This window comes from Anguilla rostrata, chromosome 1 (genome assembly GCF_018555375.3).
Source record: "Anguilla rostrata isolate EN2019 chromosome 1, ASM1855537v3, whole genome shotgun sequence".
Classification (NCBI taxonomy): Eukaryota; Metazoa; Chordata; class Actinopteri; order Anguilliformes; family Anguillidae; genus Anguilla; species Anguilla rostrata.
Window position 1 is genome coordinate 65,465,130 of NC_057933.1, and position 26,168 is coordinate 65,491,297.

Here is a 26,168-nt window from a genome sequence, read left to right on the forward strand (position 1 = left end):
CCCAAGCAAGTAACCACACCCACCTGACGGAGTACCTGAATGATCAGGTGGGTGTGGTGCACTCTACAGATAAAAATTATGTTTGCATGAAGAAATGATACAATATCAGCCACCGATACAATCTGTTTAATCCTAATTTGGTGACTAAGAATGCTGTTGTGTAGGGTTTACAATTTCAGCCACAGATGAGGCTAACCGTTCTGTGAATTCATAGCCTTTTGAGAGCTTCGGAGGAGAATTTATAAACTGTACAAAACATGCATCTTTGTATTAGACATTTTTTCAGGAAATAATGTCCAAATGCTCACTGTCTCTAATCCCAGCAACACTAGAAGCGGAATGGTCGTCATGCCACCCTGGATCCATTCTTCAAGTGACACCGTGCCATCACGATCATAATCAATTTCCTGCATCATTTCCTGTAGAATCTATAACATCCAATCACAAGGAAAAAGACATGAAATCACAAAACCCAATAATAATCCAGGCATTGCAATTCAGTAGTACAAATCCATAATTTTCCCTTGACTTTTTCCATTGTTTTTTTTCTTTTGGTAAAGATATTAAGTTATTACTATTACAACTACTATTTCTATTATCACTACTATGATTACTTCTATACTGTTTTATTTTTGTTACGTTTTACCGGCTTCAGCTCTGTAACATCCCATTCAAGGTATTCTGCAACATGCATCATTTGAGAGATTATCTGCTCCAATTCCTGAAAGAAATAAACAAGATCATCACAAGATTTTTGTCAGCTTTCCTTCAGCTATTCATGATAAACTGGAGAGTGAACATATAAGTGTGTGTGTGCGTGTATGTGTGCACACATGCATGCATTTGTGCACACACACATTATGTATGACAGCACAATACGCTTATGAGAAAGAGCAAATGTCTTTCAGAATTTATGCCTTAACATCTGTCTTCTCTAATATCAATACACATGCACGATAATATGGAGAAGAAAAAAATGAAAACAAAATGAAAACAGCATGAATACAAAGGATCTATGTTTGATGATTTAATTACATCTCGTTCACTGTAGGAGCTCAATTAGTTTCAACTGCAGAGTCGTGACTGTAGCATTCAGCCTGAACTAGCAAACATTAGATACAGGATCTCTCTTTATTTAACATTTCTATAACACCTTGGGCTTGAAAAAGGGAGATAGTGGGGACTTTCCATAATAAACTTTAATTTGTTATTTACATCAAGTAGGAATTTGCTTTCATGTTGCATTGTTATGCCTACGAAATGCTTCTATTCTATCTTGTGTCGTTATATATTAAAATGATTCACACTAACATGCTGAAAAGAAAAGATTTACCGAGCTGTCCAGGCACCCGTTCCCATCAGTATCATATAGACGAAACATAACTAAAACAAATTAAAAAGAGCATTCAATCAATACATATCAAGTTAATATTTTAAATATATTGTTAATTTTGTCTGATAAGATATATAATTTATGATACTACACAGTATGAATTATCCCTCTAAGAATCTGGTCAATTCTGCTGAGAGCAGACTACAACAGCACAAAAAATATTTAATGATAATTGATATAATATATATATACATATACAATGTATCTTTATATTCAGCCACCAGTTCTTGTATACTGCCAAGGTATTTCTTGTGTAGCATTACTTTTTAAAGATTTGTTTATGATAACAAAATATTTAAGAAATTAATTCCAAGCTAAGGAAAAAGGGAGAACAAGAGGCTGACTTCTCCTTATGCAATAGAATACAGACTGCATTCAATTTTAGTCACTTTTTATCAGGGTGGGGAGGCTAAATACGAAACCCCATTTTTCAAATATATTTATGAAAAAACATATCTTTCTTCTCTTCTAGATGCAAGGTGTACTTATGTTACTGTAATTCTCACTGTATTGAGTGTATCACATCAACAGGAACAAATCCTCTTTGAAAGGACACGAGGAGTGTATGTGATATTACAGCAAGCTGTAGTTTGAGCAGGCTCTCATTGTGCCCTGAATAACCACTCCTGCTGTTGTAAAAATCTGTTGCATCACCATGGAAACAGACCGCTCAGATACAGTGAAAGAGATTGGATAAAAAAGAATAAAAAAATAACTGCCGGACAAACTCAATAACAGAAAAAAGAGGACAGAATAAAATAAATTCCTTGCACCTCTGTAATGTTCATATTCTTAGAGGTGTTCAGCATGAGATGCAGAGGTTAGAAAGGTAAGTAACAGGACTACTCTGCCATGTAAAAATCAAGACAGAATGTGAAAAAAACCCAGCTGTGTCGTGAGTTATTTAAAGCAGGACAGCCCATGTGTGTTTGTGTGTGTGTGTGTGTGTGTGTGTGTGTGTGTGTGTGTTTGTGTGTGCGTGTGAATGCACGTGTGTGTTTGTGGTGTGTGTTTGTGTGTGCGTGCGTGTGTGTGTGTGTGTGTGTGTGTGTGTGCGTGAATGAGGGGGAGTGTAGGAGGCAATTGACGTCATATGAATAGAAGGCAGCTTGCTGTTTGTCAGGTTTTAATTAGGTGCTAATTGACAGTCACCCACAGGAGGCTGGCCCTATGGGGCAAGAGTAAGAGGAAGTGATGTTGCTCCGAGGCCATTAGTTAAAACCTGCAGTGAGCCAAGCAGCCACATGAGGGCAATAATGTGCGACACTTTGTCCAATTTATGAAAAAATACAAAATAAAAGTGTGCTTTCCTAGTTATTTTGCATGGTAACTATAGGAGCAAAAGGGAACATTATCCTTTAATTCTAAATGTTATCAGAATGTAATTCAGAATATTTCAATACTGGTATTCTCCAGCCAAGAATTTAAAAAATAAAAATAAAATAAAAAACTCTAAAAAACAAATATTTATTAATTTCAAAATCCATCCCCATTGGTTCCAAAAAGCTGGTCCCTGGCTGGATAGTACATCTATTTAATAACCAACTATTATACATAACCCTTCCATTTTCTCGTAGAACATACACACATTTAATTTACATCATAGCATTCAAATTATATTTAGTCACCTGTTTTAATGGCATGCAAAATGAAGAAAAATACGTATGAATATCAAACCACTAAAGGAAAAAGTCATTAAGATGCACAGACCTATACTGGAGAAGTAAGCAAGGATATTTTTACTGCAATGTTGCAAAATTGGGTCCCTTCTGCCTCGTTATGAGTGGGTACCATAATTCTCACGTCAGCAAGTTTTACCAAATGGAGTAATACACAGCTCTAGCAATTCCACCTCCTCTTACAAGGAGCAATAGACTATCCATGCTCATTTATTTTTGACAAGAACAATAAGGCCACTGGTTTAGAGCAGGATTATTATTTTTCAATAGTTTTAGAAATTTCCCAGCAGATGGCACTGTTCACCCATGCGGGAGGGAAATCCATTCGCATCAAGCACAATATGCTGACCTAGTAAGGGAGAATATTCCTTGAAATGAGAGATCACGTCAAAGGGTAATTGGTTAACACGGCATATAGCCTAATTTAAGCAGAATTATTTATGTCTTCACTGCTTAGCGTTCAACTTTCTCTTCTCAAACACTTAAACATATTGTACTGAATACGAAAATGGACCACAATGTATTGTTTAATTTATATAATTAATTAAGAAATATTCAAACAATAATATTTTACAAAAAATGTCACCACAAAATCCCTACAAATATTGGGCTCTGAACAGTCACCCGTGTGGTCACAAGCTTTGGGCCCTTTCTATCCTGTCCCTTACTCAAAGCTGATTCATTTTCATAGAAAACTCAGTGAGGATTCTTCTAAATACATACAGGACAACATTCCAGTCATTATAAATCATTATGTAACATGTAACACTAGAACACTGTGATTTCAACCTAAAGCATTTTGGTTACTGAGTGAAATAGAAACTTCTGCCAGTTCTGAAATCCCTTTCAAGCTTCTGAGAAGATTGTGAGCGCTGAGAACCCGACCATTTCAGAGCTGTGGTTTAGGTTTAGAGGAATGAGTAATTTTGTTGTTCACACAAAACTTAGCACAGGGACAACAATCTCAATAGAAAACAACTTCCCACACATTAAATTGCAGTTCAAAAGAGCCTGTGTGGTGCTTTAAGGGAAGTTGTTTTCCTGTGTGTTTCAAACTTTAGGCCGTAGACACCAAGCGCCAAAGTTTAGGATCCAAGGTGATTACACCCTTGCCAAAACATGTTAGCAAAGATGCCCCAATAAAGAGCATCCTGGATGCATAAAATATAAATACTGTAATGGCTGTACTTTGAGACTGGACCTTAGAGTCTGAAGTGAATGCTAATAAATAAATAAACTGCTTCACACCAGAATTGTCATACATGTTTTATGGCAGCAAGATGAACACTGAGCTGAAGTGTGATTACAAAACATAAACAATCCATCTCAAATCTATTGCTGTAAATAATAGCTAGACCTTGTAAAACCATAGCACTAAATATGTTATTACTGAAGCAGATGTCAAGGGATTTCGTTCATTCTGGGGTCATGTTTACCTCAAAATGGAACAAATAGGAAACAAAATAGTTCCATGTCTAACTTCATTCATTTTTTCCATAGTGATTTGATATATTCATTAAAAAACAAGACCAGGTCAAAACCTAGTATATGGCTGGACCTAACACACTTCATCCGGCTGACCAATGGTGTAATTTCATAACTCGGCCGACCAGTGGTGTAACTACATCACTCAGTGACTCAGTCACAGACATTCGCGTTTGTATCGCTGTTGCGGTCCAGCCAAAAACATTAAGAAAATACTGTAGAACATTTCATACCACAAACTACACTACAATGGCATTACTAAACTAACAATGAACCTAAAGTGAGGTTACGCAATCTCCAAAACTACATTCATAAGTAGAGAGTCAATATTTTGGCACCTTGATGCCATTGTTGATATTGAATTTACTAATCGCTCTTCTCAAATGGCACGCTCATGTCGCACAAGAGAGATTCATTCCAGGAAATAAAATTAGCAAGGAATCAGGTATACCTACATTCGAGTTTGTCTTCAGGACGTCCCCCCTCCAGAAGGGACAGGTAACACACAATGTCCTTCAGTTGGACCACATCCAGGGGTTCCAGTTTGGGAAGGTTTGAAGCCCTCAGAGGTGTGGAGCTGCCTTTGAGCAGCTTCAGACCTAAGAACAGACATTAAAAAAGTCAGAACTGCCCACTGGAGGCCCGGTAGAGAACATTACACACATGAACAAAAAAGAGTGCAGAGATGTTGTGTAATTGTGTAAATTGCATACTATATGGCCTTCTGGAGTCAAAGGTGGTGTGCTGTATGTACAACATTTGGGTTCTCCCAGATGGAGTACAACGTTTTCCAACATAAAAGAGTTTTAAAATATTTAAAGTGTCCATATAACATGCGACATGAAGCAAGGTCTCAACGGGGTAAGGATTCAGAACCAAATGTGCAGACTGGGTTTAGATGCACTACATTAGTACTACTTTGGAAGGCTGTTAAATACATACACTGGTCGTTTCTGCACATCTGTTTGTACACTTTCATTGATATTCATTTGTGTGTGGGTACCTGCACAAGCGTGCACTTGCATGTATGTGCATATGTGTCTGTATGTATGCTAACCAAAGCAATTAAATCAAGAAAAAAATCAACCAAGCAGAATGATTATTTTTCTCACTTATAAGAGTGTGTTCAACTCAGCAACATGAATATTCAAATTTTCACAGCACATCTTCTTTAACGGATACAAAGGCCTGGAATGGCATTTGTGGATATATTTCTGTCAGTGTTCTCTGAGGCTAGAGCAGCCAGATTCGGGGACGATCATATTCACCAGCTATTCGAGACTTGTCCAGTGTAGAGGGGCTGGGTCTGGGCCCTTTGCTGCTGAAGGACAGGAAGAGGTGCTGGCAGAACTCATCACTAAGCTCAGTCTCCAGAAATGTCTGCATGAAGAGCTTGAAGCCCTCAAAATCAATTTCCTGGGTCAAAAAATAAAGAGTGTTAACCCTCGAGCCACTTTGAGTATTCTAATGATAATCTCATCAATTCCAGAAAGCAAATTACCTGGTTGAGTATTTCCTGCTTCTATGCAGCGTCCAGTAAAGAGTTAAAGAGTTATGATCATTGAATGAATTGAAATAAGAGATCTTAGTAAGAAAAAACATCTGAGGGTATTTTAACACTGTGTAGTAACAAACCAATAATGGACATTATTAGTCTGTTTGAAAATGGTCATGCCATACTGAATGTTCTTCAGTAAATTCAGTAAGGTATTCAAAGCATATGGAAAAAGAAAATGTTCTGAAAAAAGGCTTTGCCACTGAGTTACCTCTTCTGGGTTATACTTGGCCAATACTCCATCCCTGTGAAACTCCTGCAGCACGTCTTTCAGCTTCTTGCTTGAGTCTGAAACAATATTGATTTCAATTACTGTATTACTGTTGACATACATTAGCATGTGATTACTAAAACAGAAATGGATTCTTAACCTTTAAATGAAACTCAACAAGAATAATAACACTGAGACATTTCAACTAAACCACTGATCAGAATGGGGTGGGTGGGGGGTTGCGACTGTGGACCAGGGAGAGCTCTTGCAAGCGCCCCCATAATTCAAAGCCTGTGGTACGTTCTTTCTTAACAAATAGTGCGCTAATGTAATGAGTGAGTCCAGCTCACCTCGGCAATTGTAGCGGTTAAGAAATGGTATGACCCACCATAGGGATGTTCAAAACCCCCATAATTTGCAACCTGTCTTTGAATTACTCATTAAAAACACACTGCTTTCATGTACAGTGCATGTGAGTCATTTGGGTATAATGAAACCATTTTTTGTAAGTCAGTACAAACATCAAGATGCTGGTAATAACTGGATAATTATTGGAGCCTATTTAAAAAATAAAAGTCCAACTGTCTCTAGGGTTCAACAACATATGACAGGACACATTTTTAATTAAATTTATTTGTAACAAGAAGAAACATGGTCCACAGTGAAATGTTGATTGGACTGTAAATTTGTAAATGGTCCACAATGTGATATGAAATTGGGTGATAAAGATGAAGAACCAGAAAAATACGATAATATCTGCAATATTGTCTGGGCTTGGCTTACAATAACTTTACACAAGAAATGCTGAGGATTATTTAGTAATCCCAGAAATGTGAACTTGTGGCACATTTGTCAGGCGATAACCATAATCCTTGACATTTAACAACAAAATGTGTTCTAGATTCAAGGCATTAATTGATCGACCCATCAGTTTTTTCACTTTAATTTTACACGTATTCTTTAAGCACATGCAATAATATAGCATTAATATGTCTATGTCATAATGAAACAACAACAAGGTGAACTGAAATATTAATCATAAATAATACAGTAGTTTCACCTTTAAATGCTACATTCTAGTACATGTATAGTTCCCAGAAAAAAGACTGTTATCCAAGAATGGACATCCATGACCTGATGTAATTTAGTTACATCTGTCTCAACCAGTTGTGATTGCAGTATCATCTGAACAAAAACATCAAGACAAGGGTTAAGGTTAAGGACAATTGGTTAAGGTTATGGCTAACGGGCTATTAATTATTGATCATAAAAATATGCAAACACTTCAACTGTGTTACTCCAGTACCACTCAAATCCATACATCACTGCTGACTTAATTGATTGAATTATAATTACCTAGTTTCTGAAAAGGGCAGGGATACTTGACAGAAATCAGTTGTTCAGAGGTCATGTGACCATATCACACATTGCAATGCTGCAGTGCACTGCATATTAGAGTTTTGAATTGTCTCATTTGTGTGGAGAGAGATCCGATTCTGAATCCACCTGACATTGTTGACATGGAAATAGTACCACAATTCACCACAATAAAACAATGCTCTTCACAACAGAACATAAGAGGAATAATTAGTGCACTGTAAGAGAATGAGAGTGTGTGAGAAAGAGTAATAACACATCAGTGTGTTGTATTTCTTCTCCACTGTGGACACATTAACAGAGATGAAGCGAGAGAGACAGATAAAAAGGAAAAAGCTGATTGAGTAGGAAAGGGGGGAGGAGGAGAGAGAGAGACAGAGAGAGAGATGTAATTTCAAAGGGAGGGGCAGAGGGAGTCAAAGAAAAAGAGTAATGGACTACGCAAGGGGTGGAAGAGAGAGATAGAGGGGGAGGGCACAGCAGGGAGCAGTCTGTTACTCTGCTCTTAGAAAAGGCCATTATCCAACCTGCACACCAAATACAATAAAAAGCACAGAGCTCATTTGAACACAATTACACAAACATCTCTCCTCTCTCTCTCTCACTCTCCCTCTCTCCCTCTCTCTCTCTCTCTCTCTCTATCTAGCACAGACACAATAAAGTGCAGCTGGAGAGCTGTTTACAGGCAGATACACCACACAGTCACAATGCACAAAGCAATTAACATGAGCAGAACATGAGCAGTGTCATCACCAACTTAACATTTCCCCTGTATAAGATAGCCTGGCCTGGGAGTACTAATTATTCAGATGTGCTCTCTGCTCTTTTAATATCTATAAAGAAAAAAAACTCACTGGCTTTGTAGATATAATAGCCTCTGCATCATGCATTAGCCCCAATCATTGCTTTTACACTGATATATGACTGCAGTTGTTGCTGAGGCAGAGAGCTCAGGGCCACAGAAGAGTTGAATGTGGAGAAAAATACCCTGATGGGACTGAAAAGAAGACATTGCCCTAGGCAGCAGCATAGAGAGTGTGCTGCTCCACAGACTGTTATAGGAGATGTGGAGAAAAAAAAGGGAAATACTGGTCTTACAAGAGAGAAAAACATGAGAGATTGTGAGTGTCCATTACCACAGAATGTAGCTGGACCGTGTGTCTGTGTGTGTGTGTGTGTGTGTGTGCGCTCGTGTGCGTGTGTGTATGTGCAAGTGAGTGCTTGGGTGTGTTTTGTGTGCAGAGGATTGGGGGAATGATGTCTGTAAAATTGTGGAAATTTGGGGGTGGGGCTGGGGATTACTGCTAATAGGTGAGCACTTTCAGTGGTCCACATTGTACCCAATGACTACAGCACTGACCTATTTCAGCATCTGCCTTGAGGTTTAAGGTCTGACAGAATTGCACTGGATGACTGCATGATTGAGTGCTATTGCACTACATGCCTAAGTTTAGCGCCATTATACTTGATGAGTCTTTGTGTCATCTGTCTTGTTTACTCTTGACACACCAGTGTTAGCTTTTCCTTTCCACATTTCCTGCAGCAGGCTGTGGCCCTCTCTCTGTAGCAACATGTACACTGAGTGACTAGTATTTAGCCTCATTACACTGGACACACTTATTAGCATAATTAGCATAGCCATGCCATCCATTATCATCCTACGAGAGGAAGCCTCGAATTTATGAGGCATCATATTGACATGGAAGGAAAGGTTTTACGTACGTAGCTACATGCACAAGTGTAGCAATAAAAAATCCCCAAAGAGGAAGAAGAATGCTACTATTTTAGCTCTCCCAGAGATTAGTTAGGAAACAAATGAAATAATGACCTGCGCTATCTTTACCAGGTGTGGGAACACCATGAAGACTTGATGAAGTCAATTTAAATGTCTTTTCTTTGTAAAGATATCACTGGGGGCATTTAAGCAGAGCACAGGTAGTTCTTCCACATTACAATGACATGGCCTTTGTACTGGTTTGCATAGCAATAAAATGAGACCAAGTCATCATTTTATCTTCTTTCATACTCAGTGTGCAGGTTTAACTCTTCTGATTTCTATAGAATCAGCAGGTTATGAAAGTAACATAGACGTCATGTATTTGCAGATTGATTCAAATGATGTGAATACTGGGGGGCAGGGGAGGAGGGCCATTCTTGTTTAGCAGCTGTCACATGTTCTGATGCTCTTTCTTCTCCCCCCCCCCCCCCCCCCCCCCCCATTCACTCCCATAGCTTGGCCTTTGCTTTTAGAATTGAATTTATTTTAGTCTTCTGGGTGTTTCTGCTTTTCGCTGATATCAAAAAGGGAGATAAAATGGCCAACCAGAGTAATTAGGTGGCCGGATATTGTGAAAATTTGAATTCATGAAAGACTTTACCTTTCCTTTTTAATTAATTCAAAATCTGACATGAGTATTTATACCTGCAATCTATGACAGAGTGGCCAGAGCGAGTTTGCACTGCTAACATTCTTTGTTTGGTCTGAGCCAAATATGATTTGTAAGTGACTGTGAAAAACACAATGTTGAGCAGGGAATATTGAGCAGTGGCACAATGCCTAGAGCTGCAAAGAGGCTTTATCTGCTCTTTGGCCACTGTTAGTGCCACCTGCTGTCTGCAAAAGCCTGGAGGGCCTTGGTGCCATGGACATCAGAGGCCACACCTACAGGAATGCACAGCTGAGGTTGATAATCAGATGTGTTTTAGAAAGGTGCAATCACCAAAAAACTAAATGAAAAATATGCATCATACTAGGGTGGCAATCATGGTTAGTGAACTTGTCTTGCAACTGCAGGCTGTAGGTTTGATTTCCAGGTGCATCCTTGAGCACAGTACTTAACCTCAATTGCTTCAAGAAATATCCAGGTCTGTAAATATGTTGTATAGAATGAAAGCTGCATCATTCTGGATAAGAACATCTGCTAAATGCGCAAAATGCAAATGTAATTGTTTGGAAAGCTGAAGTTGATATAATTAATGAATGTTTTAATGAAATACAACAGGTTCGATCTCAATCTATGGTTTACAGTATGACAGGACAGTAATGCAATGAAGGGTACAAATTCTTAAAACTACAGTCACGTCACTTTCAAAATGACATACCTGAAACCCCAAATTATTATGTTTCACTCCTGTTCCTCTGGTTTGGGCAGCTGCTCAGAGCTGTAGCCATAAAACTGACTGAGTACCCACTTTGTTGGTTCAGCTCCAGAGCCACCAGACCTGCTTAAGGTTTCTTCCTGTTATCACCCAGTGTTTTTTTTCCTTGCCTCTGTGAACCTAGGCTTGCTCTTTGGGGTTCAGGCCCACAGCTTTGTAAAGCTTCTTAATGACAATTTCCTTTGTAAAATCTTCTATATAAACACAATTTAATTGAATTCAACTGAAAGTTACAGGTATATTAATACAACCCCTAACCCTGATGTGTTTGCAGTTCTGGAATTCTACAGTACATTTTGTATACACTCTGACTTTGATAGCTTTTTTAGGGAGAAATTTGTATTTCCCAGTTGACTTAAATTACCTAAGGTTGAGTCTGCATATAACCATGTTCAGGATTATTAAACTGCACCAAATTACATGACATGGGAATTTTAAGAGTTCTACTGAGGTTGTGTAGGAGGAGGAATTTGCTTTGTCATATATTTAGTCTGCATCATAAAATCGGAGGTGGAAAATACAAGTTTCCTTCAGGGACAAATAGCTTGCTACTGACAAATGGAAATGATTTCTTACTTTACAAAATGTCCTGGAGACAAGGTGTCACATGGGGAGAGTTACACTGGTCAAAAATGTGAGAGTGAAACACCATAATGAACAAAATTCTTAGGAAAGTATCACAGTAAAATGGAGGCAAGTCTGCTATGAATGTGTCATACACAAAGATGTCAGTTAGTTAGTGCACAGAGAGGAGGGGGAGGGTGTGGAAAGGTGTGCTTACCCTGCGCATACTCCTGGAGCTGGGAGAACTCCGCCGGACTGAGCGTGACCCACTTCTCCTGGTGCGCCATGACCGAGGCAAACTTTTCCCGTCACATCCCACAAATCAGGCTCCTGGAGGAAAGGGAAGACAGGACTCTGGCACTCAAGTAGGATCAATCATATCAATACCATGGCAATTTGCCACAGCCCTCATTCACAGCAACCTGCTGCATTTCTCATAGTGCCAATTCAAAAGGCACTTCAGTATGAGGAAGATGCATGTGAAATATACAACAACCCAATGCACCTTTAGCTGGTAAATGGTCTGCGTTCTCAGGTCCAAAGGGAAGAAAATGTTTAGTAGGAAAGAAACATGGCAGCTAAACATTTATGCTGGTCAAAGCACTAGAGCTTATGATATGTGGCCATATTAAGAGTAGGAAGAGGTTATCATTGGTGTTGCAGCACGTCCCAGTGTAATACAAAGTTCAAATGCAATTCTATATGTGAAATATGTTTCTCATTATTCCTTGTGCCCAAAAATATTGGGACGGTGACACAATTGTTGTTGTTTCCGCTCTGTAATCCAGTACAACTGATCTGAAGTAAAACAATGAACATAGATAAAGTGCAGACTGTCAGCTTTAATTTGAGGGAATTTATATCGATATTGGGTGATCCAAGTAGAAAATACGGCCCTATGACATAACTTCACAGATATGGACCTCAGAGTTTCAGACTACGGGCCCAAGAAGAAAACAGGCCAGCTTGAAAAAAAGTAGAGATAAACCTCTCCCATTATCTTGTGGTGGTTCAGTCTAAAATCAGTGAGCTAGGAGTTAGTGAGTTATTGTGGTTATTATGGTTATTATATTGTGTCCTTTGGAAAGTCAGCCTTTACAAAATGAGAGCCTGTTAAAAATGCAATGCAAATAAGAGATTCTAATTAAAACTGTATTTTGATGTGACTAATTAATTTCAAGTTTGTATATCTGAAGTTCAACTATAAAGTTTATTTTAAAAATCTCAATGTATGCGTGTCATAGTAAACAATGTCACTTACCAACACGTTGTGAGCTATGCGTGTACGGTGTACTCTGAGTTTTGTCATGTTTGGGCTGCTATCCCTCCTCTGTGTTCTGTTTGTTCTTCAGGCCATTTGTATTCTGTTTATCATGGTCCATTTCTGACCATGCAGTGGTTTGCCCCCACCTTCCTGCCACACCTCTGCGTGCTTCAGAGGCTCAAAGCTCCGTATGAAATTTCAAACCCAATTACTGCACAACAGTAGCAGACTGCAACAAGTGCATCCCTAGGATTTTCATGCTCTATGTTTCTGATTGAAATTGAAAATAGCTGTTTGCAGCAAATATTTTTCAGCAGGGAAGCTGTCAAGAAGTTTCTTTGGGTGTATAGTATGGGTGTGTGTGTTGGTGATCATGTTCTCATGGACACACCATTTGAATTACAAATGTAAACACTAGAACAGTGGTCTTTATTATTGGTCCAGGAGAGCCAAAAGGTCTGCTGGTTTTTGTTTTTGCTTTAATATAAGCAACCAATTCAGACCCAAGAGACCAGATGAGGTGAGTAAACTGTGCAATCGAATGCTTTAATTGATCAATTATTTGCTGAGTACCAACAAAAGCGAGCAGACACTGCAGCTCACCAGGAACAGGAATGAAGATCACTGCATTAGCGGGAAGAAAAACTGTACAAATAGATGGCCACAAGCTGTTCTGTTATTATATACAGATTATTTTATCCTTATTATGTTGAACCTGTAGTGTGACAATAGCGTACTGTGAAAAAATGAAAATAGTATACCAGTATATTTTTAGATATTGCTTTGTGTTTGGTTTTGTGAAGTTTGAGCCAATACACTAATACACTTCCAAATTACAGTCTATATTACATAATAAACACAGTGCTTTCCCCTGTTCTCCATAGGCTTGACATTTAACTAATAATAATAATAATAATAATAATAATAATGGTTATGCACATTTATAAATCTGAATATATGCTGAATAAAGCATCATGTATCTATCAGTTCGGAATAGCACTTTTCGCATCATTTGAACGCTAATGCTCTTTTAATGAGTAGAAAGGAAGGCAGATTGGAACAATAACATAAACATGCATTCAAAATACTTCCACAAGCTCTATTAGCCCTAATGATGCTGGTGCAACAGGGAGAAACAACAGCAGGTTTTGTACTGTTGTGCACCCTCTCAATGTATTCAACTGCAATATTTATCCCAGCAGGGAAGCATACTGCAGTCCCAGTAGTTCCACAGCTACTGAAATACCATCTGAAGCTGCTGCATGTTGTCAAAAGGGATGAAAAAGATATTATATTGTCGCAATACAAGACAGCATATTAATGCCCTACTCACCTCCTGTTAAACCAAGACCAGCTTCAGGAAGGTAGGGTTGTTTTCCCGGCAGCGGTTTGCAGATGTTCTCTCTGTCACACATGCACACAAACGTAGACACCTTGTGTGTGTGCGTGGGAGAGAGAGAGCGAGAGAGAGCAAGAGAGAGATTATGTGTATGTGTGTGTGTGTGAGAGAGAGATCAGATTAAGTCTCGATGGCAGTCTCCACTGCAGACTGTGTGTGTACACAGACACAGTCAGTGCTGGAGGAGAAACACTCTCTTCTGCTCTCCTGCAATGATAATTTCCCACACTCTTGCTTACGTCAGCCCCACTCTCTCTCCCTCTCTCTTTCTCTCTCTATCTCTCTCTGTTTCTCTCTCTTTCTCTCTCTCTCTCTCCCTCCCCCCTTCCCTCCCTCCCTGCTGGAGGCCTTTGCTTCCTCTCACTGATGCCCTGAGGCTCAAACACTGACTGATGCTGATCTCGGTGCATCCCAATTAGCATGCATCACAACAGGCTGTGGACACAACACATCGGATTACATTCCCATGGGCTTGATATGATCTGTGTGGGAGTTATGTTCAGACATGGACCCAGGTCCAATGTGAATTAGAGTGCAAGTTCATACATTAATCTGCATTGGAAAAAGATCACTTCAGCAGAGAAACAAATTGAGCGCTTGTACTTACTGTAGCATCACATGAAAATGTGCCCTTTCATGTCTTCAGTCAATTCTGGTAACCCAGCACCAGTAAATCTGTTCCCAATGTCTATGGAACTCAGGGTCTAGTTTCGTATTGTGTAGTATGTTAGATGAATGAAAGCTTCCTAAATAGAACTGCAGATAAATTGATCTTGAATGTGAATGTCCCAAAGAGAATGTTCTTATAATAAGGCAAAATATCATGAAATGGCAGAACAGCTTTTAGACAAAAAATATTTTACAGAATTCACAAAAATATTCTGGCTAATGCAAAACACAGAGTGATCCAAATCTATAAATCTGCATGGCATTTACTATACTCCATAAACAATTCATCAGTTTTATTACAGTAGATGTGAAATGTGAAATGCAGATCTAATACATCCGTAACGGGGCATGTAATAAGTTGGATTACTTTAGGAGATGTATATTTATGCATGTGCTGAAATTCACAAGAATCCATGTGTATCTGTATTGGGAGATCTTGAGATATTAAATGACGTTGGTAACGATGAAAACAAACTGATTTTACTAGCCATGCCTGCCGCAAAAAAGTGTATATTAATTAATCAAAATTACCATCCTCCATTATACAATTGTGGAATGTATTTTGTATCATATTGCACCCCGGAAACAATTATATACCATGTAAGGTGTGCTCCTGCAATTTGAAAAGTATGGGGTGCAATTATCAATTCTATACCAACCCATTGATGGAAATATTAAGATCTGGTGACTGAGAATGCCACAACATATGGTTAAGATTGGTGTAATGTGTCTCAAGCACTTGCGCTCTGTGTACGGTGACACTGTCATCTTGATAGACACCACTCTCCACAAGAAATAAATGCTTTAATTAGCATGGGATGAAGATCATTCAGTACCACAAAGTAAAGACTCACATTGTCTCAGAGGTTACTGAACTCATGGCAGGAAAATGTGCCCCATACCATTGTGGAGCCACCAGAAACCTTTACTATTCGAACACTGCTACGTTTCACTGCCTACCTGTATGTCAAATCAACAAATGCTTTTTTTGTCCCAGGGGTAAAAGCAAAGGCATCAAATTGCATGTATTATGGACCGGAAATTGAACTGAATAAAAATAACTGAACATTGTGCTAATGTCAGTTTCCACTGCTTGTATATGATCACAGAATCTCATAGGACCATGTAGCCTTTAATAAGGAGGATTTATGTTTTCAGTTTGAGCAGGTCAAGCTGTGGTATTGATCTCTTCCTATGCAATCTATGATGGAGACCTTGAGACCCACTGATAAATACACTCCGGAAACCAAAAATAGGTTAGAGACAGGGAGTAGAGTAGAGACAGGGAGGTATGTCACCTCTAATATTCTCATATGAATTGGTCCCTAGACTGGCTAGCATGCTTGTGAGACATTTGACACTGTGAGGCATTTGACTACACAAGAGTACAGAGTAAAATCAATGAAAAATATATTAAAGAAGATGGGCAACGTGTTTCAAGCCAGCAAAATAAAAGAGGACTGAATAGGTGCTCAACAGCCAGGATGGTCAAACTAGAGTAAAAACTCCTTACCCGGACACTTCACTGGAACTGGCCCAAAATAAGGAACACTGGAGCGCACGTTGCTCTAGGCAAAACGCTGACACTGTTCACACTACATTTCCCTAAAGACTCAAATCTCAAATTATTTCACTAGAGGCGTCCCTCAAGGTTTGGTGCTGGGTCCTTTACCTTTCCACACTTATTTCCTTCCCCTTGGTCAGATCATGCGACGTCATGGCACCTGTTTTCACTGTTAAGAAGACACCCAACTTTACATAAGCTCTGGAGGTTTTAATTATTGGTTTAAAAAGGTGGTCCGTTGGTGATGTGTGCATGTGGTCGGATGAGTAGTCAAATAGTATTTGGACAGTGATGCAGTTTTTGTTGCTTTCACTGTTCTCCAACACATTGAATTTGAGTTTGAATTACATTCACTTCGGGTGATCTGTGTAGGAATTACAACCCTTTTTATACATAGTTCCCCCAGCTCCCCCATTTACACACACCCACACAGAGACAAATATATAGAATTTCTAAGTATGGCAGCAAATTATTCTAGCCACTGACCACTGTCTCCTGGTTGTAGCAATTAAGGAGCTGTGATTGTACCCAAGGGAAAAGCATCTTATTTGGAACTGCTCCTGTACCTCTCCCGCAATATACATGTATAAATACCAACGGTTTTTGTCCTGGATATGAATGCCTAAGAATGGTATATTTAATCTTCTTTCATTACATTATATAAGATTACAGTTAGAACCAATTCGATCACGAATGGTCTGTTTGTGGAAAGTATTCACGTTTCTTTCTTTGGTGCAAGTGAGAAAATGAAAAATGATTTAGACAAATCTAGTAAAAAATCAGTGCCAACCTTTTTGGCTACCATACCATAGTGGCTTTTCAACTAATATGCAATGAAAAGGACTCAACAGTGCTGATGTTTATAGCAGAAGTGCCAATGCTCAGTACACTACATAAGGGTTCTCTTCTCACACTAGTGTGTAGATATTCAGCAGAAACTCATAAATAAATGTGAGAGGAAATTCTTGTCTGCCACTGAGATTGCTAGGAATTTATGAGCTCCTAAATTCTGGCTCAAAAATAAACAAGTCATTTTTTCAATTATGAATGAGTTAAAGGACCACCTGAATTTTAATACAGACAGCAGCCTCACATTTTCCTTTAAACACCACACAAGAAGATGCTTCACACATAAATTATGACTACATAAGGGCCAGATTTTTAAATGGTGTAATGCATGCATAACATCGCCTAATTGCTTTTTTCAGATGTAAGTGCATAACTGTTAAGACTAACGGAAAAAAAATCCATTAGTTTTTCACAGACATTTTCTTTAGCATTTTAGCTGAGCTTTTAGTGTTTCATTTAAATTGTTAACACTGCATGGTTAACTAGACTGAGAAAGCTGAAACGTCAGCAAGTCACCTTGCAATGCAAATACAGTCCTAAATATAACACACAATTTGAACAGGGGAATTTAGTTCTATAAATTGAAAAATAAATAAGGACAATAAAAATGGAAGCACAGAGAAAATACTGTTGTATTGTGACAGGTAAAACATGGTGTAAAGATAAAACATTAAAAGATGGTGTAAACCAACTTAAATATATACATGTTTCACCATCCATTCCAAGAGGTAATGTGCAGTTGCTCCATCTAGACTGGCAAGTGGGTGCATCCATCCTTTCGAACAGTTGATCAGTACGATACTGCCTGTAGCGCTAAGTGCTAAATTGCACAAAGCATTGTCTCCCTGTTCCCTTGTTTCATTTCAGATTACTGTCACTCATTGCAAGACCATAACATTGAGGCCTATTCAATAAAATATGCAGTAGTTAATAATTATTATCTCCGCCAGGCGGAGCATGGAGTGGATCATGTGTTTGGTCATGTGTGTTTGTGCGTGTGTGCGTGTGTGTGTTTGTACGTGTGTGTGTTTGTGTCTCTGTCAGCAGCTAATCTCACATACTACTGGGCCAATCAGCCTAATATTTGTTGTGCATGCTGACAGCAGGCCAAGGACCTGAATTCTCGAATATTTTGCAAATCAGTCAACGACAAGTATTTTATTTCAATTAATTTCCATCATTGTAGTCCATTTAAATACATTGAGTGCTAACTCCTAACAGGCCGCTAGGGACCGCAAGCGATCAACAACTGCTTCCGTTTGGAATGCCTGGTGGAGATCTTCACTCTACTGAGTGCACACTTCTAGTTAATTATTGTATTTGATATATTTTGTCACAGAAAAGGCCTGTAGTACCACAGAACAGTATATCTAGCTAGTTCTATTGCAGCTCATGTAGTTGATACTGTTAGTTATTTAGCCATTTTAATTTTTGCACATATAGTAAACATCATTATTGAAGCAATACGATGTACATATTTTATATAGTTCCTGAGTAGCATACTTTTCCATTGTGTATTGTATTTCTAAGTAGATCAAAGATGGGGCGGTCACACAGGGCCTAGCGCCCTTGAGGGCATGTGCTGGGCATGGATTTATTTTTCCTTTGAAGGTAGACCCGGGGATATGATGTCAGATACGTGCAAACAGAGCAAAGATTGTGTAGTGAGCAACTGTGAACATGTTTCCTATCAGTGCAGCCTATCAGTTTTTAACAACCTCTGGCTTCACCCCACTCACGTTGCTTCTACAACATACCCCACGGTCTACCTTCAATAAATTTATTAATGCTAACACATGAAATCATATGTATTATTAGTCAGTCATATCAGCCTAGACAATCAAGCATACACAGAATACGTGATGACGCGTTTGACAATGGCGTTTTTGCATGGTGCATTTGCTGATGGAAAAATGTGCTAATTTAAAGTGGTGTATGACTGCTTTATAAATCCTCCATCCTAATACACATGGCTGAAACATTTCTAGATACTAGTAACTGTAGTATTATTTTATTGTTTACTATCTATAAGCAGTGAAGTATAGGGTAGTCTACATGGCAGCAAAAGTTGAGGGAGCATAGCATAGCACACTGGGGCTTTTCCATATTACACTCCGGTACACCCTTTCTATGCAACAGTTAATCTCATAATCATATTGTGCCTAATCCTTCTTCTCTTCTCTATTTTCTTCCCAGGGGCTTCTGCCCATTCCCCCACCCGGAGTATGCAGACTGCTCCCGTCTCTGCCTCCCTTCTACTGGTTCAAGCCCATGCCATGACGAAACCTGGAGGCCTAGATGCATCACCCCATCCCAATCACATATTGCTGTTCATTTCTCTGCTAGGGGGATAGTTCCTTAGTTTCTGAGCTTGGACTATTTACATGAGGAAATCAGGAATTCTATATGAAATTGATGAAAAATTAAATGTGTGATAAGTGTTATATAAAATGGTTATTTTTTCATAGTAGCAAAAATGATTTGCGCAGTAGCCTCTATCTTTAGGATTCACAGCACAAGTTCATGGTTACCACTGATATTATTGTCTATTACTGAAATCTGAATCTAAAGTGTAATTTGCTGTTCTTAGTCCTGGATTTTTTCTTCTAAAGAAAAGCCCCACAGCAGGGGTACAGGAATCTGGTTCTGGAGGGCCAGTCTGTTTGCTGGTTTTAGTTCTTATGTGGGTAAATTTTTTTTTACCGTGTACAATTCCCTCTGCAAATTCCTCAGGAAATCAACGATGGCATCACACTACAGCGGAGAGAAACTGAAGTGACTGCTTGATTCAAAGGTAGACTGGATAATTTGCCTGTGTTAGTTATCATTTTAAACTCAGACGAAATCATCATCCACCTAATCAGAAGAAATAGACATTACCCGCAGAACAAAAATGTGACTGCAGGCTGTGGGGCTACTGAAAACTGTTTCTGAAACAAACTTGGTTCACAAAATCCTCAATCTGCTCGACACCCAACACCCCCCCCCCTCCCCAACTGATCTTTACACTGGCATCACAGTTGTCCAAAGTGCACAAAAAGACTAAGATGTGGCCATGAGATTGATGAGTCATGGGGAAAATGCAGAGGTTCAGACACTGCAGCGCCAAGCAAATGCCATCAAGTAGTGAGTAGTAATCTGAGAGTATGAGCAATTGAAACAACACTGGGTCAACATGAATTGGGTGAGAGGGAGTACAAAAGATTGTATTTCAGCAGCATCGACACTGTATTGAGTGAAATGTCAGCCAGATTTAATGAACGGAACAACCAACTCGCTTTGCACCCAGAGAATGACTCGTTCATGGATGCACTGAAGGTGAAGCCACTTTTGGATTTAAAGGCATACTATGCAGGATGTTTTACCTTGAAAATATTATAAAATAACCATGCCCATGCTAAGGCATATCTATGATCCACTGGCAATCTCTGCCTTTACGCATTTCACATTTTTTGTGTCGTTTCTGGGTGTGGCGCTCTTTTCTGTGTGGGGGGGGGGGGGGTGTGGCTGTAGAGCTAGCTAGCAAAGAAGTTCAGATACAGTGAAGCAAAAAAGACAAGCCGACAGGGCTCGTCAAGAATTTAACCTTGGAATTGCTTTTTCTTATATTACAAGTAGAAAAGATTTCCCCAGTCTTAACGTATTAGTGATGTACATTGCACCCAACTTACCCCGCCCACTGAGAATTTGCCATTTAAAAAAGAAAACTTATCTCAGCACAGGCATTTCTATGTTTTTTTTCTTGTTTTTTTATTTTTGTTTTTTGCAAGAATCATTAAAAAATATTTGTGCCATTTCTGAATGCAAAAAAGTAGTAAAACAATGCAAGGAATTTACAGACTTCAGTTTCCCGAGGAAACAGGAAAAACTACAGCTGCATCGGTGCATTGCTCACTAAATATTTCAACTACCTCCTTTTCATTTTGTACTTTGAAATAAGTAAATTTATGAATGTAAATTATATAAATATACAAATAATAAATGACTGAATAACACTTTTTGTACCTTGTTTTTGTTTACTATGTTGACATATATAAACCACAATTCTAGAATTTCCACATTTGCACAAGGAAAAACATTTTCATGCATACATACCACATCTATTGTACATATTTCAGTCAAATAATAACCATACTATAAGACTGCCAACATTCAGCTTTGTCTTAGCATCACCAGAAAGCTTCTGAGCGTCAGATAAGACATATTAGTTGTGGCATCCGCCATGCAAATTGACATACCAAGTGTGCATTTAAGGTAGGTGAAATGAGAGCAATAATCTTTCTGGGTAAGAATTAGTCAGCACTTCCCACTCAGTTTATTTGTCTGCAGCAATGATTTATCACTTTAATATGAAGGGACAAGGGGTATCTGGCGGGAGAAAATAATTTTATAGTGTAGAGATCTCTCTTTGAGAAGTAAGGTACAGTGCCATGAAAAAGTATTTGCCCCCTTCCTGGGTTCCTATGTCATTTCAATTATCCAAAACACAAAAGCCCACAAAGATACGCAGCTTCTGCAAATAACAACACTGGATCAAGTAAGTCTGATCAAAGTGGTGGCTGCCCTAAACTGGCTGTCTACATTTATTTCAAATAAAGAGCAAATGACAGCACTAGCGAGCATCTTTTTTATTGCAAGGGCATGACCCGTTGCTACTGATTAGACAGACTTCATTCCCAGCTGATCCCCAGGCAATGGGGGGGGGGGGGGGACCATCAGATCTTGGACCTTGAGGGCCATGCTCTGAGTAACAGGGGCTAGTGACAAAATAAAAATAAGAATACAGCTAGCTACAGCATTTTACAATCAATATTTATTTTAAGCCGGAAATATACAAAAACTAAGTTTAAAAATTAAGTTTGAATGACCCACATTCTCTTCAGATGCTGAAATGAAAAAAGGGCCAAGTTACAGTACAGTACAGTACATTAAATAATTGAATAGTATAGTATAGTACATGAAAAGTTGGGTAGCATTACTTTGGAATAGAGCTTGTTTAATTTGTGTGAGCAACTGTAAGATGGCCAAAATTGTTTTTTTTGTAACTTGGTCTGATTTTGATATGAATACTTTTAATGGCAGGCATAGATTTTGCAAGTTTTAATGAATGACTTACAGCATAGACAGTGCTTTGTATGCATGAGTAATGTGTCATGTTGTATATTGAAAACATTTTTGTTAAAATTATATATTACTCAGAATAACATGTTGAAAATGACAGCACAATGGCTCTGGGGGAACTCTCTGAGGTCAGACAGATCTAGCACATGCTGTATTAATAATGTATGCTGTTTTCATACGACAGGTCACACCATTTCAGGGGCTGGCTGAAGCAGTCACAGGAGGACTGTGGGAGAGAAAGCAATACACATACACAACAAGCGCATCAAATCCACAAGGGAAATGTGTATGCGCCTCATGAACTGAAGGCAATAATGGTCATGAAAGGAGTAACACGTGATTACACTGCAAAAAATGAGCTGAAAGACAAATAATCATACTGGTAGACCGGATGTCATGTTGATTTTACAGGATTACATCAGAAAATATTTAGTAGCATAGGTTTTTATCTTTGATCGCAATAGTTTTTTAGTTTTTAGTCTGGTTACCTGGTGCATTTGCTCTTGGCAGTGTCCATTAAAATATGTATTTGGTCATATTTTATTTGATACTGGACCTGTATGTCCAGTATGACATATGACATAACTGTAACGTTTCCAAATGATCCTATAATCACATATGACACTTGTGCTTAACCCTTTGAAGGTCTCCTGGAATGTTTTTCAAAATTATATGTCACTGTTCTCGAACTCCAGTGCACTGTATTACCACAAGTGATTGTCCCATCAGCATTACAATGTTTATTTAAGAACATTGTCATCACCTTTTTATGATTGTACACCTTAAAGGGTTAAGCATATGCTCAGACGCAAAAACAGACATAAGTACAGTGTATTTCTACTCCCCTTATACACTTCCATACCTCTCAGTGGCAGTATACTCTTAAAACTGGTTAGTTAGTGTAGGGATTTTACAGTAAAAATCTTAATCCCTAGTGCAATGCCACATTGTTGAATTCACTGCGAATCCTTAATTGGGAAATCCATATTTAACATACCTACGCTTTGTAAACCTTGGATAACTTTGGATAGTGATAAATAAGGGGTAGCTAACTGGATTCAGACCTGCAACCGCCTTTTCACATGCAATAACTCCCCACATTGCCAATGTGTCACATTTCCTTCCAAAATAAATTGCATCAAAGCACATAAAGAATGACACAGTAAAATAAAATAGCACAGCAAAATTATTTGAACTCTTTGGGTGACAGCATGTACTTTATTCAAAAAGAATTTTAGAATAGTTCTTAAAATGTCAGAGAATGAATAGTGTTGCAAGGACTAACCTGACATTTTTTATTGGACAAATGCCACAGCTTAATATGTGGAAGCATAATAAATTGCCAAGAATAAGAGAGAGACAGGAAAGAAAGAGAGAGAAAGAAAGAGAGCACGTGAGAGTGAGTGAGAGAGAGAGAGAGAGAGAGAGAGAGAGAGAGAGGTTTTCAGAGATTATGAAAGTAATCACACTTCTTTGTATTCCAGGTTATTGAAGAGAAGAGAGAACTCACCTTTTAGATGGATATATAAAATGTTTCACAGTTACAATGGTGCCATCTAGCGATCAGTTTATAAATATTTTCCATTTCCTTATCTCATTTGCTCAGTATTAGAAGCATGGACCAGAGAGTCTTACCCATGAAAGAACCATCAAAATCTATAATTCATTTTTTAAAGCCATAATATGTAACTATATTCAACAGTTATGTACTGATGGCTATTTCATGTACTGTTAGTCAAAAACTATATTCAAAGTGTAATGTTACAAATTAAAACAGTGTACGTATTCTTTTAAATTCAGAGACTAATTGAAAAGTTAAAATTGTTTATTATAGTTTATTGAAAATATGAGGAATTATATAAAATTATATAAAATGTGAAAAATATATATTTTTTATGAGCTCAAATGAACAGCAGTTCTCTCAAGCACAACCTATCTGTATGTCCTTAAATTATGTCATCCATGCGAGTTGACGGATGGATATCTTAATTTAAGACACATGCAATTACACTTGAGTGCATACTAATTTTATGTTTTTGTAATCAGTTAAACAGGTTAAATCCTTGTTGTGACAGGTGGCAGAGAGTCAGCTTTGGTCTTCCTTGAATGTTTTCTCAGTGTTGTTTGTTCTTCCCATTGGCCAGTTTGCTCAATGTCTGCAGGGCCCAGTACAGCACAGAGAGACAGATGAAGACCTACACAACACATGTATGTGTTAACAGGACACCCAGTCTAACACACTAACTGTTTGGTCCCTTTTCTGTCATTTCATAAAAATCAGAATGAACAAGCGGTCATTTTGTATTTAAAGTATTGTCATTTCCTTTATCAGTACATTTAAAGCTGATAAAACCCACACATTTACTGAGTTTACTGATGTAAAATATGCACAATAAAGGAAGTATATGATAGAAAGCTATGTCATAGAAGGGCCCAAGTACAATCTGAAGAAATTATGATGAACACAATCTTCATCTCAGTTAAAAGACCTGAACGCTAGACAAAATAGAATTTGAGAATTTGGTGAATACCTCACTAAAAGAAAACACAGCATAACAGAAAGCCAGACAAAAATGTTTTTTTGAAATGTTTTTAGAGACTTAAAAAAGCAACAGGTCAGAGAGGCAAACTAATCTCCCATGATGCACTGGTTCAGGGTCACCGGGTCAGCGGTATTTGTCACCACGGGAATATGCCGAGAGGCTCTGCCAAAAGCCGTCCTGCCGAAGCAACTCCTCCTCTGTGTTCTGGGCCATAAACTACATCCTACCCTGCACTCCGAGCCAAACCAGGCCCTTGTCTATCACGGCCGCGGCCTGATGGGAAAAAATGAGCGTTTCCTTTGGAAGGCGCAGCTGTTTTCCTCTGAGAGTGAGCACATAGGGCCCGGAATGTCCCAGCTCTTCCTCCCCTCACTACCTGTTCTAGCAACAGGTTCCCCGCTGGGGGGTAGCAGGGGTGGGGGGTGTAAAGTGGGTGTTGGACTGGGGTGTAGGTTTTTTTTTTTTTAATTTCACAAGTTGTCCAAAAAAAGTTATGCTTTGTTCACATATGCAAGTGATCAATTTGGTTTGCCTATCTAAAACTACTTCTGTCACCAGTGATACACAAAACTGATAACTGATACAGACAGGTACACATACTGTACTGTATGTTCAAGGGAAATTGTATGGTATTTAACATGGTTAGTAATACTTGTATCGACGGAAATGTATGACACGGCAAGCTATTGGACAGCTCTGCATAGGCAGATCTGAACATATTAGATACACTTCACAACTCCTCTGCTTCTCACTTAAACGTCTAACACCAGAAATATTCATGAATCTAAGGCAACCAGGAAGAGTAGCTGCTGAAACTAAAGTAGAAGTGTTAAGAAGTGCAGTATAGAGTGTGACACGTTGCTTCTTTGCATACTCAGGGCATGGTGAACTGCACAAATTATACCCACATTATTTTTTCCTGTAAGCGCAATTGTACTGTCTCGCCTGGGAACAGAAGGTTGCAAGCCTAGTTTAGTCAGTTGAAAATGATATTAAAAACGAATGGGGATTTCTTTTTTTTAAACTAAAGAGCAGAAAGAATGAAACTAGCATGAGAAGACTGAATATGCCTTTTCCAAGTGCATCGTGTGACTGTAAAAGTCGGACCATGCTGTTCGCAGTTTGAGGCTGTCATTTCCATGAAATGCAGAAAGCACCCCTTTCCAAAAAATCTCCTCTGGGGAATTTTGCAGCATATGTATTTCCTTCAGCACTTCTAAGTTACCATTTTATAGAACCAAACACAGTGAATGGCAGAAAACAAAGTAGAACTAATCCAGCCAAATTGAATGCTGTATATTTTTTGGGGGAAAAAAAGATGTGTTCATGCTTTAAG

General features: G+C 38.6%; 2 protein-coding genes across 4 annotated transcripts in view; both read right to left on the reverse strand.

The window, feature by feature from the left end:
- dgkb (diacylglycerol kinase, beta) overlaps positions 1–14,407 on the reverse strand; it is a 63,188-nt gene extending 48,781 nt beyond the window's left edge. Inside the window, exons 1-9 of the mRNA XM_064349795.1 lie at positions 14,021–14,407; positions 11,641–11,753; positions 6,324–6,400; positions 6,059–6,079; positions 5,826–5,973; positions 5,013–5,156; positions 1,334–1,383; positions 647–721; positions 309–428 (exon numbers count right to left, since the gene is read on the reverse strand). Coding sequence (XP_064205865.1) covers positions 309–428; positions 647–721; positions 1,334–1,383; positions 5,013–5,156; positions 5,826–5,973; positions 6,059–6,079; positions 6,324–6,400; positions 11,641–11,710 — 705 coding nt within the window. The 5' untranslated portion in view covers positions 11,711–11,753; positions 14,021–14,407. The remainder of the gene's footprint in view (positions 1–308; positions 429–646; positions 722–1,333; positions 1,384–5,012; positions 5,157–5,825; positions 5,974–6,058; positions 6,080–6,323; positions 6,401–11,640; positions 11,754–14,020) is intronic.
- A 9,689-nt stretch (positions 14,408–24,096) lies between these two features.
- agmo (alkylglycerol monooxygenase) overlaps positions 24,097–26,168 on the reverse strand; it is a 46,263-nt gene continuing 44,191 nt past the window's right edge. For all 3 annotated transcript variants that reach the window (XM_064349815.1, XM_064349809.1, XM_064349801.1), the window contains one exon: positions 24,097–24,484. In XM_064349815.1, coding sequence (XP_064205885.1) covers positions 24,404–24,484 — 81 coding nt within the window. In that variant the 3' untranslated portion in view covers positions 24,097–24,403. The remainder of the gene's footprint in view (positions 24,485–26,168) is intronic.